General features: G+C 38.0%; 1 protein-coding gene across 18 annotated transcripts in view; it reads right to left on the bottom strand.

The window, feature by feature from the left end:
- LOC124271874 overlaps positions 1 to 17642 on the bottom strand; it is a 47690-nt gene that overhangs the window by 12055 nt on the left and 17993 nt on the right. For 4 of the 18 annotated variants that reach the window (XM_046707041.1, XM_046707042.1, XM_046707035.1 and 1 more), the window contains exons 1-4: positions 14395 to 14512; positions 8375 to 8522; positions 8060 to 8086; positions 1304 to 1330 (exon numbers count right to left, since the gene is read on the bottom strand). In XM_046707041.1, coding sequence (XP_046562997.1) covers positions 1304 to 1330; positions 8060 to 8086; positions 8375 to 8498 — 178 coding nt within the window. In that variant the 5' untranslated portion in view covers positions 8499 to 8522; positions 14395 to 14512. Of the gene's footprint in view, positions 1 to 138; positions 172 to 517; positions 551 to 1303; positions 1331 to 1636; positions 1785 to 3802; positions 3908 to 8059; positions 8087 to 8374; positions 8523 to 14394; positions 14513 to 17642 lie in introns of those variants that run through there. The other 14 variants (XR_006897158.1, XR_006897157.1, XM_046707030.1 and 11 more) reach the window with 13 other exon arrangements.

Genomic DNA, 17642 nt, shown 5'->3' with positions numbered 1-17642 from the left:
AAGTTCCCTTTATATCATATAACAATCGAATGGTGTCTGAAAACCAGTTCTAACCCGGATCAATTTACCCTTTAATCTTACAACTGTCAGTTAAAGCAGTTATGAACGTCATGTGAAAGAAAACAAGAATTGTCTTACTTGGTCTCCGTTGGTCAACTGGAATCTGTATATCTGAAAGAAACGAAGAATACTAAATCTTTGACTAAGGCTAAAGGATACTTACTAACGTGTGTATTATTGTGAACAGGTACAAGTTCTCCAAGTGCTATGACCACAGTGTATCTAGTTTGTTATGTTATTATGCAACGATGCGTTAACATCTGTACCACTTGGGGTGAATCCCTTTCTCCCCCCCCCCTCTCTCTCACACACACACTCTCTCCCTCACACACACGCGCACACAAAATTCTCCCTATCTCTTTCTCTCTCACACACACACAAAACATCCCTGATATCTTTCACTCTCTCCATACATTTATCTCAGCTGTACAGTGAAGTGCGTCATCATTTGCCTTACCCATATCTCTGAGAATTGCCCGAAACGAGAAGTCTGAAAGATATAAAACGTAACCCATATGAACACATAGAAAGATGAATGATAAATGATCTAATGACATAATAACATATTTAGGTTTCGTGTAATCCTGTGAAATGCACCATTCTACCAGAATCCGCAATAACACACAGAAACAATCATATGAATAACTTAACGCAGGAAACCTTATTATTCTTAGCTCTTTAAACAAATTACATCAGAATGATATTACATGAAAATCATTACAAAAACATTTACATTGTCAATGACTACATGTTCTTTTTATTCAGATAGTTTTTAGAGACGATGCTGACCGTGGCAAATTACATATTTACAGGAGCTCTGTACGGTTCAAACTAATTTCTGTTTCAAATATTTTGAATTGTTATCGGGTTTTTTGGGGTGACTAAAAAATTACAGAATGTCATAATTTGTGTAAAACTGATTGTATGGTCTTTACGTCATATTTAAACAATAAATGTTTTGCCACGTAAGCCATGACCAAATTAACTCCATGAACTTGTTTTTCATTTTCCGTATAATCTTTGTTGCAATTTGCAATAAACCTTTCTCTGAGACAGATTTATTCTAAGTTCCCATGTATAACAGTTTTCACATAACACACCCACGGCACTACGACTACTGGCTATCTGGTAATAATCTGAATAATACAACACTAAAACAAACGTATGTACATTTTATTTTATCAAACAGCGATCTTAAATCCCTTGTCTGCGAGCAAATAAAGCGCAAAACAAAAGGCATTACCTGTTTCATCAGGTCCAATTATGAAGTCTGAAATGAATTTAGAGAGTGAAATTAGTTTTACGCCATTTGGGAATAGAACCCGGTCTTCGGATTGACGAGCAAACACTTTACCCACTAGGCCAACCGCCCTCTATAATGGGTAAACTAATACTTTTATACTTACAAAGGTCGTTGTCATGTATGTTTAACCCACCAGACTATCAGAGTTTATCTCTCTAATACAATTTACAGAATTCACAACACCAAAAACAATGTTTAATGTACGCAAATTTAACACGCAGGTGACCTCTCCCCACTGATGTTCTGAATGGCTCCCATCTTCAGTAAACATACCTCTCCGATAGTCAAGTTGCATCAGTCTGCCCCTTCTTGGTCCCGAGTTCGAGTCCCTACCCGAGATACCGTCACTAATGACACACAGGGTCAAGGTCACAAGCAATAAGTATTTCCTCCACATCCCAGCGTTTTGACGTTGAAATGTCTGAAGAAACATTTTCCAATTGGAAATTTAGATGTTAAACACAGATTAACCGCACCAGGCTTTGCGGCTCATGTGAGCCATTGTGCAATACTGTACAGAGAGAGCGAAAGCTATGGAAGATAGTAAACCGAAGTCTTTTCGCACATCAGATAACCTTACAGAAATTAAATTAACAAAAAAAATGACTGAGATAGCGACTGACTGACAACTTTCTATTTATGTATCATCCCTACTCTAGGGTTGCACGGTATTACCGGAATACTGGTATATCGCAATATGCTTTTCAAGGGATACAATATACAATATATAGTATTGCAATATTTCTGCTGTATATTGGGTAAAGAACATTTATGTTTTTTGGTGATTATCTTTATGGTTTAAATTAAAATCTACACAAATTTTTATTCACAACAAATGTGTTCCTTCGTTATAAAATTACAAAACGGCATACTGTAATACAATGAATTGTATAAAAAAGAAAATAGAATCCATGACTATGCCATCTAAGTTTGAGATTGTTGTTATCGGAACCATGACCATGTACTTTTAGGGACTTAAAATGTAGAAAATCGGATCGACATGTACAATTAGTGTCACTTACTGTCGAAACTTAAGTTCCCAATATATCTCAATACATACAGCAATACGGGCTCCTGAATCGCAATATATTGCCTCTCTGTCCAGTAAAATAGTTCTGTTTATGCTTTCTTAAAATCAATAAAGGAAACGAATAAGAATGTTGATTTCTCCGTAGTTTTACCTGCTATGGAAGAAAGCATTTGAATATGATCTGTGGCGGACCTTTCCCCCGGAAACCATTTTGCGCATCTTGCAACATATTATTGATTCTGTCCAAGATTTACGCCTACAGATGCCACAACGCAGCTTGTATATTGGGGCTATGCCAGGTCTTCAGTTCAGGATCACAATTATTATCACCTAAGACTATATTAGTGTCAATCTGTTTAAAGAAACGTTTCAACAAATTCCAAATATAGTATGACTACTGTAAATAACACATTAGACCTAAGACCAAACCGTGGTCACGTTAAAGTGTTTTATGTTGTGTGGCAGATTGTAGGGTAAACCACAAGAGGAAAAACACAGATTTGAGTGTGGAAAATGTCACAAAATTGTTTTTTAAAAATCTGTTTGTTTTAGTTTATTCAGTCTAATATATAGAAAATGGTATACATGCAGTTGTGTATGTGCCAATTTACTCTCAGTACATGATCTACCAGTTGTGAAGCTGTCATTTAGCTGAAGTCTGATACATCTCTTTCCCAAATGGTCAACATACCAATGTTTTGTTTACTACAGAGCAGTTACCTCCCTTACATACAGTAAACAAGGTCTTTACACAGCAAATGAACACAGCAGCCTATTGAGGCTACATTGTCGCCAAGCTGAATATACAGTGAACGTACTGAGTAACCACACTCCTCTCTCTCATTACTGCCTTAAACTTCTCTACAAATGTCAGTGATGGCAGAGTTTCAATAAATCTATAACAACAAAGTACATCAAATATCACACGACATAAACAATAGCTTGGAACAATAAAAATATGAACCTATAATTATTCATAAGACCCATCGACCTTTTAGAAAACTATTACAAACAGACCACGGGGCATACTAGTTGTGTTATGACGGAGGCGAAATAAGCGAGCCATAGTTGTGTGTCCGGGTTCAACGTCATCATCAGCCTGTATTTATAGCCATGATGCCAGGTGTTCACCAAAAGGTGAGCTTATCTTGTCCCATTGGTGGTACCTGTGACAAACACATGCAAGGTCATGTCAAGTGTTCACCTGAATCAGACAACAACATCGGAACAGAATATAATGTCTTTGTGCACCTAATAAGAACGTGTGTACAATCAAACATACCAGTAGAAGGACAACCTCAATATCACAACTCCACGTGTCCGCCTCACGATGATTGTATCCCAAGGCTAAACTAGCACGTCAATACCGGTATCTTATGGCGAACTTGCGTGTGTAATATTATACCCACTAGAGTGACACTTGTTATTCTTCGTGGAACTGGCCTGGTTACTCTATACTGTTTGAGACACGGCAACGATAAGGCTGATCACTTGGCTGTTTCCAACATGTATTGTCAGTCACGTGACAGTCAAGTGAACTATTTATTTTCCGTACTTTCCATACAGCGGATAGAGGGATTTGAGTGCACATAATACTTCGGGACAGTTTGCGTCAACATTGAAAGAAAAAAATATCCTCCAGGGTAAATTCAAATGTTGAGTGGACCAAATATATATTCTCGTGTGCGTATTGTTCTCGTGTGCGTAAAATGACAAGCATGATGATTTGTGACATTTCGGTTTTTATGGTTTTGATTTTATGAATGAGTGGATTGGGTTTCACACTGATTGTCAACAGCACGTCAGTTATATCACGGCGGAGGTGAAGCAGTCACAGATGTTTACCACTTAGTAAATACTAACGCTTCATCCAATCATTATGAGGCATGTTTGACTCAGACGTAATTATAGATTACATTATTTATGACGCATATTAAAAGCAAAGGATATTATCTCGGAAAAGAGAAATCTTAAGTAAATATTAGTGGCCTTAACATATAATTATATCTCACTTGTATTACGGAAACTACCGATAAATAGTCGTCACATGACACGTGATGTGACGTCATAGTGGAGAGATGACGTGAAGACGATCAAACGTACTGTATCGCTTGCTCACCGAAGGGCTTCGATGACACCCAATGTACACAGACGATAAATACGCAGTGGGAATTTCTCAATGAAAGTAAAACATGTTATGACGTGTTTAGATAAATATTTAGACTCCTCAAAAATGAAACCAATGGGAATATATGCAAACTCTTAAATGAACTGTGTAGGATGTGACGAATCGCCACACCTGTCGCTAGCCTGTGGTTGAGGTTCTACATGCTGGCCGTATGTTTCTGGCATGGAACAAAGTTCTGCACAGGGTATCCAGTTTGATGTCAAGGCGGACAGATTTCTGCATTTCTGTTTCATGAAATACAAATTCGGACTGTATACAGATATATAACAGAAACAGTTTGTCGAGGCTGGTCGTTCATTGTCAGCCACCATGAAGACTAGTTCCCTTAGGCCCCTTTGTTTTGTCAAGTTTTCGTTATCTTCTGTCAGAAGACCATGCATAAGGACCAAGGCACACATTTCAACCAAGGCAAGGATATTGTATCTGAGTTTCACCATTCCAGTTCATGCGAATAGAAGCGATTAAACCCTTTCCACGTCCCTAAGAAATCCCTGCTAAAACTAGACTCGGTTGTACAATTCTGACTATTTCACGAGCACACACGCTATCAACTCAACCATCCCCGCGGTCTCACTACCACCTCCTCCCTCGAAATGAACCACTCAACAAAATGTTCAAGCATTTGTTTTTATTAGCTGTCACGATTGCATATCATTTCATACATTACAGTCATCCAAAAGTGTTAGAGCAAACAGGTATTAATCTTGTATACAAAGTATATATATATACCATGTATACTAGATGTGTCACTGAACATCTTATGACCACAGTTAGTTACAACTTCTATGTTTTACTCAAGAGAAGGTTTCCATTTTGTGGCAATATATTACAGCCCTGATAAGCCATAAAATGTAATAACAGAAATATACACCATATGTGAAAGTTCGTTAAAGAAAATACATAAAATCGTCTACGATCTCAAACATTGCCATTGATATTATTTCATCCTGAATCTTGAATTGAGTGAATGAGTAAGTGAATAAGTATATCTCTACGCTGTGCAATATTGCAGCGTTACCATGGATTGGGAGATCACCATAGTGACTTCCTACATTGATACTGTAGCTCACTCACTAACTGTGTGTCCAGGGCCCCGTTCCACAAAGCGATCGTAGTGCTAAGATGATCGTAACTCCCATACTTTAACATAGACCTACGACAATCGTAGCGCTACGATCGCTTTGAGGAACGGGGCCCTGCTCCTTGTATCTACTGTTGTGAGTCGGTGAATATGGTTTTACGCCGCTTTTAGCAATATTCCAGCAATATCAGGGTGGGGGACACCAGAAATGGGCTTCTCACATTGTACACATGTTGGGAATTGAACCCGGGTGTTCAGTGTGACGAGGGGACACTTTGACCACTAGGCTACCGCACTGCCCCTCTCTACTGTTGTCCTGGAGCAAATTCGGTCGATACACGGCTGGTTCCCTTGTTGACGACAGTATGCGCACATCATTGACAGCAGGATGGCGCTAATACTTGCTGTAAGAAATGTGTTTTTATTATCATCATTAAATTCATACTGCTTATCCATACTGATATATATATATATATATATATATATATATATATATATATATATATATATATATATATATATATATATAGGGTAAACATGTACTGCAATCTGGGAGTAACTGAGTCTGGACTAGTGATTGACATCATGAGCATCGTCACCGGACGTGGGATACTGTGACATGCATCAGCCAACCTAGTGAATCTGACCACCGGATCCACTTTGTTATTTCACAGACAATCATCCGGATTTTTTAACCCAGATCTTCACAAGTACGCATAGCAAGTCCACATGTGATCAAATTACACTTACATCATATAATCGTGTTGAAAACGATTTGTTACCAAGATCAAGTTACCCTTTAATCTTACAATTGTCTATGAAAGCAGCCATGAAAGCCATGTGAAAGAAAACAAGGTAGCTGTCTTACTTGGTATGTCTGGATCAACTGTCATATCTGGAAAAAAACGAAGAATACTAACACTTTTATGAAGTATACGCAGACATTTTAATACTTTGACTAAGGTTAAATAGTACTTACTAACGTGTGTATTAGAAAATGTGACAAGGTCAAAGTTGTCGTATCAAATTAACGAAACTGCAAGTGCTAAGACCAAAGTGTTTCTAGTCTGATATGTTATTATGATGCGTTAACATTTGTACCACATGGAACGATCTCTCTCTCTCTCTCTCTCTCTCTCTCTCTCTCTCTCTCTCTCTCTCTCTCTCTCTCTCTCTCTCTCTCTCTCTCTCTCTCTCTCTCTCTCTCTCTCTCTCTCTCTCTCTCTCTCTCTCTCTCTCTCTCTCTCTCTCTCTCTCTCTCTCTCTGCACTCTACACGGACACGATGATACGAAGAACTTAACGAAGATTACATTAATTTCATTACAAAGACATTTACGCTGTCAAAGACTTTTTATTCAGATATGTTTTAAGCGACGATGCTCATCGGTGCAAAATACAGTTGTTTCAGGAGCCTTGTACGGTTCAAGAGTAATTTCTGTTTCAAATATTTTGTAATTATTATCTTTTAGGAATAAAAGTTACAGAATTCTATTTTTGTGTAAAACTGATTCCAATTATTGTCTTTACGTCATATTTGAATATCAAATGTTTAGCCACGTGAGCTATGAGTAAATCAACACATTGAGCTTATAAAAATAGTTTATTAGTCTATGTCCGCTAGGGTTGTTTGTCTACTTTTTCTAATTGAATTCATTTTTTTGCATAATATTTGCTGTAATATGCAATAACCTTTTCTCTGAGGAACATATATTTTAAGCTCCCATGTATAGCAATATTCATTTCAAACCCACGTCACTACGATTCCTGGCTATCTGGTAATAATCTGTCTATCACAACACTGAACCAAACCTAATGTTCAATTTCCTTTTTCAAACAGGGTCAAAACCTTTACATCTAATTTTAGCGTAAGAAAATCTCCCACCTGATTTAAAAAGCGACTGAATCAACTCTGAGAAATTTTTTCGTTTAGTTTGAGCTCATTCTGCACTGAGATAGTTCCGCCATTTTCTAGGTAAAGCGAACACGTTCATGAGCTTGTATCTTAGTACATATAAAATATAATCAGTAAGTTTGTATTTTGGTACATATCAAAAATAGTCCATTCACATCTCCTGTTTACTCCTTACATTATAATAGGTTTTGCCCCCCTAAAACGTTCAAAAACTTTCTTTTTGGAACTTTTAGAACTTAAATTGGAGTATTTACGGTAAGTCCTGCCTCTGCCGGAAATATTATTAATATCAAGCCAATTGTTCGTTTGCTTCAATTGTTACTAAACCAAGTCATCTCAATAGTTCTGTTATTAGCAGTCGAATCATCTGTTGAAAAATATTCTTGAAAATGTCACAAGACATTTCCCTAAATTTCAAAAACTTCACCAAGAGAACAAATTCCTTGTCTTTCAGCTAAAAAGGCGTAAAACAAAAGGCGTTATCTGTTTCATCAGGTCCAATTGTGAAGTTTGAAATGAATTTAGAGAGTGAATGTAGTTTTACGCCATTTGGGAAAACTAGCCCGGGTCTTCGGAGTGACGAGCCAACGCTTTATTCACTGGGCTCACTGCGCCTCTATCATGAGTAAACTAATAATGCTGTAGTTACAAAGTCCGTTTTCAAGTATGTTTAACCCACCAGACAATCAGAGTCTATTACAATTACAATTTACAGAATTCACACACAAGTTTTAAAGTAAGCAAAGTTAAACTCTCCCCACTGATGTTCTGAATGACTCCGATCTACGGTAAACATACCTCTCCGATAGTCAAGTTGTCTCAGCCTTGCCCTTCTTGGTTCCGAGTGGTGGATTTGCCCCGAGATGACGTCACTAATAACACACAGGGTCAAGGTCACAGGCAGTAGGTATTTCCTCCACATCCCAGCGTTTAGGTGTTGAAATGTCTGCTGCAACAGTTTCCAATTGGAAATTAATATTAAAACCAGTATTTTATATCCGTCATTCCTTTATACTTAAGAAATAAAGTTCGCTCTACCGCCATGTATAGTGTAATAAAGCACACTATTAAAGTTAAAGCACGAGGACGATAGTTCTGTTTATGCCATCAATAAAGGAAACGAATAGGAATGTTGATTTCTTCATAGTTTTACGAGTTCCTGCTATGGAAGAAAGCATTTGAATATGATCTGTGGCGGACCTTTTCCTCCGGAAACCATTTTGCGCATCTTGCAACATTTTATTGATTCTGTCCAAGATTTACGCCTACAGATGCCACAACGCAGCTTGTTATAGGGGCTATCAGGGATCCCGGGACCCAGTTTGGAATTCTTCAGGATAAGAATTATTACAATTCTAAATATGTCATGGATTTCGTAATAACTGAACTGAACTGAACTTCATTTACACTCCGTTCTGCGGCATTAGAAGTACAAGTTCACATTATTATGTACAACTTCAATAGAAATATGAAACATAAAGTGGTCATATATACATATCGCTTGGTTGAAAGAATAAACTGTCTGTTCATACATTTAACCAGTTAAATGAACAATGTTACACTCGTGCGTTATTGGTTATCTTTTGTGGGGGCGTTGCTCAAAATGAGACATTATTATTTTGCAAAATGTTGCTAATTTCCTAATTGTTCCTATTTTTTTGGTGCATATTCGGATTTTTACAGAAATAGCTGTTCATATATTTTTTTCCTTTCTTGGGCCAAAGTTCAACGAGTGTGATTTTGATTATGACGTTGATGACATAACATGTACTATATTAGATTCACCCATTACTAAGAACGAAATATCTGAAGCTATTCTTAAGCTTAAATCTTCAGAGTAACATGCTTTTTTAAGCATTCAATGGATATTTTGTTACCATATATGGAAGTATTGTTTAAAATTATTTTCGAATCATCCACTTTTCCAGACAGCTGGAATACAGCACTTATTGTACCTTCATTTAAGAAGGGTGATCGTAATGATCCAAATAATTACAGGAGAATACCCCTTCTTAGTACTTTCAGTAAATTATATACATCTGTACTTAACAATAGAATAATATTTTGGGCAAATACATAAGAAAAGGCTGTAGAATCACAAGCAGGGTTTAGGGAAGGTTATAGTGCAATTGATAATATTTTTATTCTACAATCTGTTATCCAACGTTATCTATGTAAGAAAAAGGGGAAGTTTATGCTATATTTGTCGATTTCAAAAGGGCTTTTGATTTTGTTAACAGGGATAAACTATGGGCCATTCTTAAATATAGAGGCGTTTCACCTAAGACGCGTAAAGCCTTAACTTCTATCTATAAGTGTGTTAAGGGACGGGTGCGTGATATTTCTCTTTCTCAGTTGTTTGATTGCCCACAGGGTTTACGACAAGGGTGTATTCTAAGCCCGATATTGTTCTCATTCTTTATCAATGAATTAGCTCTAGAAATTGAATCCACGTGTTACCCAGGTATACAGCTCCACCCTGATGTTGTACAAATGTTCCTACTACTTTTTGCAGATGATATTGTACTTTTTGCAGACTCTGTATTTGGTTTAAAAAAACGTATAAATATGTCAGAAAGTTTCTGTAAAAGTCATCAATTAACTGTTAACTTGGAAAAACCAAGATTGTTGTATTTAAAAATGGTTGTAATTTATCAAAATATGAAAAATGGCATTTCAATGGAATTCTTTTGGAAACTGTTTCATCTTACAAATATTTGGGTAGTTTACACGTTCTCTATCTTGGTCTCCCCATGTGAATAAACGCTGCTTTGCAAGCTAAGAAGATTGCTAATGGCATTCTAAAATCTCTTTATACGTTTAATCCACTTCCTTATGATTTATTTTTTAAGATATTTGATACCAAAATTAATCCGATTATTTTATATGGAGCTGAAATATGGGGAGTTGATAACTTTAAAGAAGTCGAAGTTGTACATATGTTTTGTTGTAAACGGTTTTTAAATGTCAACGGTCGACTTTGAACCATGTATTTAGGGGAGAATGTGGCCATTATCCAATGTATATAAGTATATATAAAAAAGTTGTTAAATATTGGTGTAAAATATGTAAAATGCCCGATGCCAGATTTGTAAAGAAATCTCATAACATGTTAGTTTTAGACTCTGTAAATGGTAAAACAACTGGGCATAAAAAATTAAGAATATTCTTTACTTTTTTGGATTTGGCTTTATGTGGGAACAGCAGCACAATTTATGTAACGTCGATAAATTCATATCAGAATTTGTTTTTAGACTAAGAGCAAGTTATGAACAAGAATGGCACACATCGCTTGTAAATAGTCCTAACTTTTCACTTTATTCTTGTTTTAAAATCTCACTTAATGTTGCATTTTACATAAAAGATTTATCAATTTCAAAATTCCGATCGGCCCTTGCTAAATTCATATGTTCTTCACACTACCTCCAAATTGAAACCTGTCGATATGTAAATCAACCTAGATCAAATAGATTATGTTTTGTATGTAAAGATAACTTTATTGAAAATGAATTTCATTTTATTTTGGTATGTAAATGTTATCAAAATCTGAGATGTGTGTATTTACCACATAATTTTTATTCGAATCCAACTGTTCATAAGTTTGATATGCTCATGTCAATCCATATATTGTTAAAAACCTAGCTATTTATATACACAATGCAATGAAACTTAGAGATTCACTTCTATGCCAATAATATCATATTTCCTTTTGTATATGTTGTAAATTAACTTATTGTCTTCGGAACTATATATGCACAGATGTTCCGCTCTGAAATCCTGAAGTGTAGCCTGGACCTATGGCCTCCACTACAAAGAAAATAAAGATTGATTGATTGGGCCAAAGTAGAGCAAATAAACAAAACGTGAAATTCATCTCCAACATCGTTTGCATTACAGAGAGTACATATTCTTTCATTTGGGGGAGTTTTGATCCATCGTCCTGTTTCAATTGGTAGTTAATGGTTTGAGTTCTGAAATTAAGTAACGCCCTCCGATTATTATAATGTAATAAATTCAGATAGGTTTCATATTTCAATTCAGAATTTTTATAAATATTATGAATAGCGCCTCTTGAAGATTTTTCTGTGTTTGATATCCAGATCTATAGATTGATTTCTTTCAGTCTGTTTACAACAAGTGCTCTAACACTATGCCTGTGTAGCCCAATTATAGCTCATTCCAATTTTGCCAAAGTGCCCTTAATACAGGCAATCTATTTATAGTCACATGTGTTACAAGCTGTATCATTATAGAGTAAGTTATAAACTAGGAGAGAAAATTTAGAAGCCTTTCCTGAAATGAGTTTTCTCCAAAAGAGTTACATTCGTGATCTAATTTCAATTTCCAACCGATATCTGCCCAGTTCCCCATAAACCATAAATGAGGGGGTGCTTTTTCTTAATGAGAGGAGATCCTTTAGAAATTTTAAATGAATATTTTCTACCCAAGAATAATTACCAAAACCCCACAATTCACACCCATAAAGAAGGACAGGGGCAACTAAGCAATCGAATAATCGTAACTGACAATCACAAGAGAAATTAAGTAATCTACCTTTGCTTAAAACAAAATGTTTTGGTCGCCTTCTCAGCAAGATTCCTTTTTTATTAAGGTGAATGTATTATTTTTTTGCATTGTGATTCCTAGGTATTTATAAGAAGGCACGTTCTCCATAATGTGATTTCCAATTTTGAAACAGTTTTTATAATCTTTTTTGGAACCTCCAAATATAAGTATATTTGTTTTGGATACACTTATATTAAGTCTCCATGTTTTACAGTATTTATCAAAGCAATCTAACATATGTTGTAAATCGACATGTATTATAACATAGTTTTTATAAAACACATTAGACCTAAAACCCCACAAGAGACAAAACATCGATTTGGGGTGGAGGGCGGGGGAAGGGATGTCACAATATAGTCAAATTATAATTCTGTTTTGTTTAGTTCATTCAGTAAAATATAAAGGATATTGTATACATGAAGTTGTTTCTGTGCCAATTTACTCTCAATACATTGCTCAAGGTGCGATACTTCAATTCCCAAATCACCAACAGTTAATCTAACTCTGAGAAAATGTTTAAGATCACATCGAGGCTATTGAATAAGATCTCTGACTAAGCACTACCTAACCTAACAAGATCATCAGCTGAAACATCACTGCTCTCTTTTATCATCTCACGCATTGGGTACTTCAACAGCCTTCTGACCAACATCTCCATAGAACACATCACCCGCATACAGCATATCTAAAATACAGCTGCAAGAGTTATGTACAAAACTTCTAAATTTGACCATATCTCTGCTACAACTTCACTGGCTTCCAGTTGCTGCACGCATTGACTATTAAGTCCTTGTTCTTGCCTATAAATGTTTTACCAACAGTCCTCCTTCATACATGACAGAACAGCTTACTGCCAACTAAGATCACAAGATTAATGTTTATTTTCAACCCCTGGAGTGAATACTCTTTTGGCAAAAGAAGATTTCTCCTACACTGCGGCATCAAAATGGAACAATCTTGCAGAATATCTCAAATCTGCATCCAGTCTCTCTTCTTTTAAATTTCAACTAAAGACCACTTGTTCAGACACTACTACGTGTACCTTCAAAATAATCTCCAGTTTTCTTTTAGCACAGTTATGTTGTTAATTTACGCGCTCTATAAATGAATGTATCATTAGTATTACCTACACGTTCTGGAACTGTCATTTAGCGAAAGCCTATGTGACTGAGTGAGTGAATTGTCTGATTTTGTGTGCTGACAAATGTGTGCCCCACTCCGAGAATGTGGGTTTGTACTTTACTTAGAAAGTGTGATAAAAAAGACACGTGTTACCATGACAACTACCAAAATTAGATTGAGCATTCGTGTGAGAGTTTAATAATACAGTTAAGGAAATAAACTTTCATTATAAAGGAAAACGAGTTAAATTTACAATATTTCCTTTCGAAATGGTTAATCCACGTGTTTGTTTACTACAGAACAGTTACCTCCCTTATATACTGTAAACAGTGTCTTTCCACAAAAAATGAACACAGCATCTTATTCAGGCCACATTGTCGCCCAGCTGAATATACAGAGTACGTACCGAGTAAATATACCCCTCTCTCTCATTACTACCTTGAACCTCTCTACAAATGTCAGACTTGGAGGAGTTTCAACGATTCTATAACAACAAAGTAGAACAAATATCACATGATATAAACAAATAGCTTGAAAATTCACAAATATGAACCATTGTTCGAAATACCTTCCTGCCGACCGCCCGGGGCGGGTTATTTCAACACGGACTGCCAGATATTCAAATTCACCTGCCCGACGGCAGGGTTAAAATTTAGACATGTAGTTTTTTCAATATTTTACAAGTTTTAATTTGATTATACTAAGTAGATTAGTATTTTTGTGGGCGGGTAAGTTTTCGTCAGGGCTGGCAAGTTTTACATCTAACCAGCTTCTCTGCCTGAAAAGTTTGGGAGTTTCATACCCTGTATGTACCTAGAATTATTGATAAGTTCCATCGACCTTTCAGGAAACCACGCGGTTACAAACAGACCACGGGCATTCTAGTCGTGTTGTGACGAAGGCGAAACAAGCGAACCATAGCTGTGTGTCCGGGTTCAACGTCATCATCAGCCTGTATTTATAGCCATGATGACAGGTGTTCACCAAAAGGTGAGCTTATCCTGTCCCATCGGTGGCACCTGTGACAAACACATGAAAAGTCCTGTCAAGTGTTCACCTGAAAAACAACATTGGAACATAATATATTGTCTTTGTGTACCCAAAAAGAACGTGTATATAATCAAACATACCAGTAGAAGGACAACCTCAATATCCCAACTCCACGTGTCCGGCTCACGGTGATTGTATCCCAAGGCTAAACTAGCACGTCAATACAGGTATCTTATGGCGAACTTGCGTGTGTAATATTATACCCCCTAGAGTGATCCTTAGATATTCTTTGTGGAACTGGCCTGGTTTCTCAAAACTGCTTGAGACACCAGCAACGATAAGGCTGATCACTTGGCTGTTTCCAACGTGTATTGTCAGTCACGTGACAGTCAAGTGAACTATTTATTTAACGTACTTTCCGTACAGTGGATAGAGGGATTTGAGTGCACATAATACTTCGGGACTTTAATTGCCCTGGGCACAGTCTATGTCAACATTGAAAGAAACAAATATCCTCCAGGGTAAATTCAAATGTTTTATGGACCAAATATCTTTTCTCGTGTGCGTACTGTTCTGTTATAACGAGGACAAGCATTGTGATTTGTTGCATTTCGTTTTTTATGAACGAGTGGATTGGGTTTCACACTGATTGTCAACAGCACGTCAGTTATATCACGGCGGAGGTGAAGCAGTCACAGATGTTTACGACCTAGTAAATACTAACGCTTCATCCAAATCATGATGAGGTGGTGTTTCCGATCTGTTTCTAAAGGTCGCACATTTGACTCAGACGTGATTATAGATTAAATTATTTATGACGCATATTAAAAGGACTGACTGAGCTTGGTTTTACGCCGCTTTTAGCAATATTCCAGCAATATCACGGCGGGGGGACACCAGAAATGGGCTTCACTCATTGTACCCATGTGGGGATTTGAACCCGGGTCTTCGGCGTGACGAGCCAACGCTTTAACCACAAAGCTACCCCACCGCCCCCTTATTAAAAGGAAAGGGTATTGTCTAGGAGAAGAGAAATCTTAAGTAAATATTAGTGGCCTTAACATATTAAATCCCACTTGTATTACGGAAACTACCGATAATGATCATAGTCGTCACATGACACGTGATCTGACGTCACAGTGGAGAGATGACGTGCAGACGATCAAACGTACTGTATCGCTTGCTCACCGAAGGGCTTCAATGTACACAGACGATAAATACGCAGTGGGAATTTCTGAATGAAAGTAAAACATGTTATGTCGTGTTTAGTTAAATACTTACACTCCCAAAAAAATTAAACCAATGGGAATATATGCAAACTCTTGAATGAACTGTGTAGGATGTGACGAATCGCCACACCTGTCGCTAGCCTGTGGTGGAGGTTCTATATGCCGGCCGTATGTTTCTGGCATGAAACAAAGCTCTGCACAGGGTATCCAGTTTAATTAACGTTGATCAGTGGCCTCAAACATACAAGATGGGGCTCAGATTATCTGTAAGAAATGTGTTTTTATTGTCATCATTAAATTCATACTGTATATTCAAGTGATTAGGCTCTTAATATATATTTAACAACTCTACATGCTAACTACTAGAATGATCTTCAGCAACCGATGCTTGTCGTAAGAGGCGACTAAGGGGATCGGGTGGTCAGACTCACTGACTTGGTCGACACATGTTATCGTATGCCATTTGCGTCGACCAATGCTCATGCTGTTGATCACAGGATTGTATGGCCCAGACTCGTTTATATTGCCGGAATATTGCATCGTGGCGTTAGTCAATACACAAATAATCCGATGGGTGATACGATCGAGTTGATTGTGTTAGAAGTAATCCATCCCCTCCGACATGTCATAAATAATTTGAGGTGCAGCGAGCAGGTGTATGTAAAGTCTATATCATTCCCATTTCGTCGGGCGAAAAGGGCAAAACAGTGATGGCAGTTACACCAATGGATCTGTGAAAGTCAGCCTCGACACCAGGTATTCGCAAAATAGGGTAGACATGACCTGCTCTACCGGCAATATAGGGTAGACATGACCTGCTCTACCGGCAATATAGGGTAGACATGACCTGCTCTACCGGCAATATAGGGTAGACATGACCCTGCTCTACCGGCAATATAGGGTAGACATGACCTGCTCTACCGGCAATATAGGGTAGACATGACCTGCTCTACCGGCAATATAGGGTGACCTGCTCTACCGGCAATATAGGGTAGACATGACCTGCTCTACCGGCAATATAGGGTAGACATGACCTGCTCTACCGGCAATATAGGACAGATTACCTGCTCTACCGGCAATATAGGGTAGACATGACCTGCTCTACCGGCAATATAGGGTAGACATGACCTGCTCTACCGGCAATATAGGGTAGACATGACCTGCTCTATCGGCAATATAGGGTAGACATGACCTGCTCTATCGGCAATATAGGGTAGACATGACCTGCTCTACCGGCAATATAGGGTAGACATGACCTGCTCTACCGGCAATATAGGGTAGACATGTCCTGCTCTACCGGCAATATAGGGTAGACATGTCCTGCTCTACCGGCAATATAGGGTAGACATGACCTGCTCTACCGGCAATATAGGGTAGACATGACCTGCTCTACCGGCAATATAGGGTAGACATGACCTGCTCTACCGGCAATATAGGGTAGACATGACCTGCTCTACCGGCAATATAGGGTAGACATGACCTGCTCTACCGGCAATATAGGACAAAAATTACCTGCTCTATCGGCAATATAGGGTAGACATGTCCTGCTCTACCGGCAATATAGGGTAGACATGACCTGCTCTACCGGCAATATAGGGTAGACATGTCCTGCTCTATCGGCAATATAGGGTAGACATGTCCTGCTCTACCGGCAATATAGGGTAGACATGTCCTGCTCTACCGGCAATATAGGGTAGACATGACCTGCTCTACCGGCAATATAGGGTAGACATGACCTGCTCTACCGGCAATATAGGGTAGACATGACCTGCTCTACCGGCAATATAGGGTAGACATGACCTGCTCTACCGGCAATATAGGGGTAGACATGACCTGCTCTACCGGCAATATAGGGTAGACATGTCCTGCTCTACCGGCAATATAGGGTAGACATGTCCTGCTCTCTACCGGCAATATAGGGTAGACATGTCCTGCTCTACCGGCAATATAGGGTAGACATGACCTGCTCTACCGGCAATATAGGGTAGACATGACCTGCTCTACCGGCAATATAGGGTAGACATGACCTGCTCTACCGGCAATATAGGGTAGACATGACCTGCTCTACCGGCAATATAGGGTAGACATGTCCTGCTCTACCGGCAATATAGGGTAGACATGTCCTGCTCTACCGGCAATATAGGGTAGACATGTCCTGC

Source organism: Haliotis rubra, unplaced genomic scaffold, assembly GCF_003918875.1.
Source record: "Haliotis rubra isolate DU_JTF1 unplaced genomic scaffold, ASM391887v1 Scf164, whole genome shotgun sequence".
Taxonomy (NCBI): Eukaryota; Metazoa; Mollusca; class Gastropoda; order Lepetellida; family Haliotidae; genus Haliotis; species Haliotis rubra.
The sequence above is the reverse complement of the archived record's forward strand: the minus strand, read 5'-3'. Positions and strand labels throughout refer to the sequence as shown.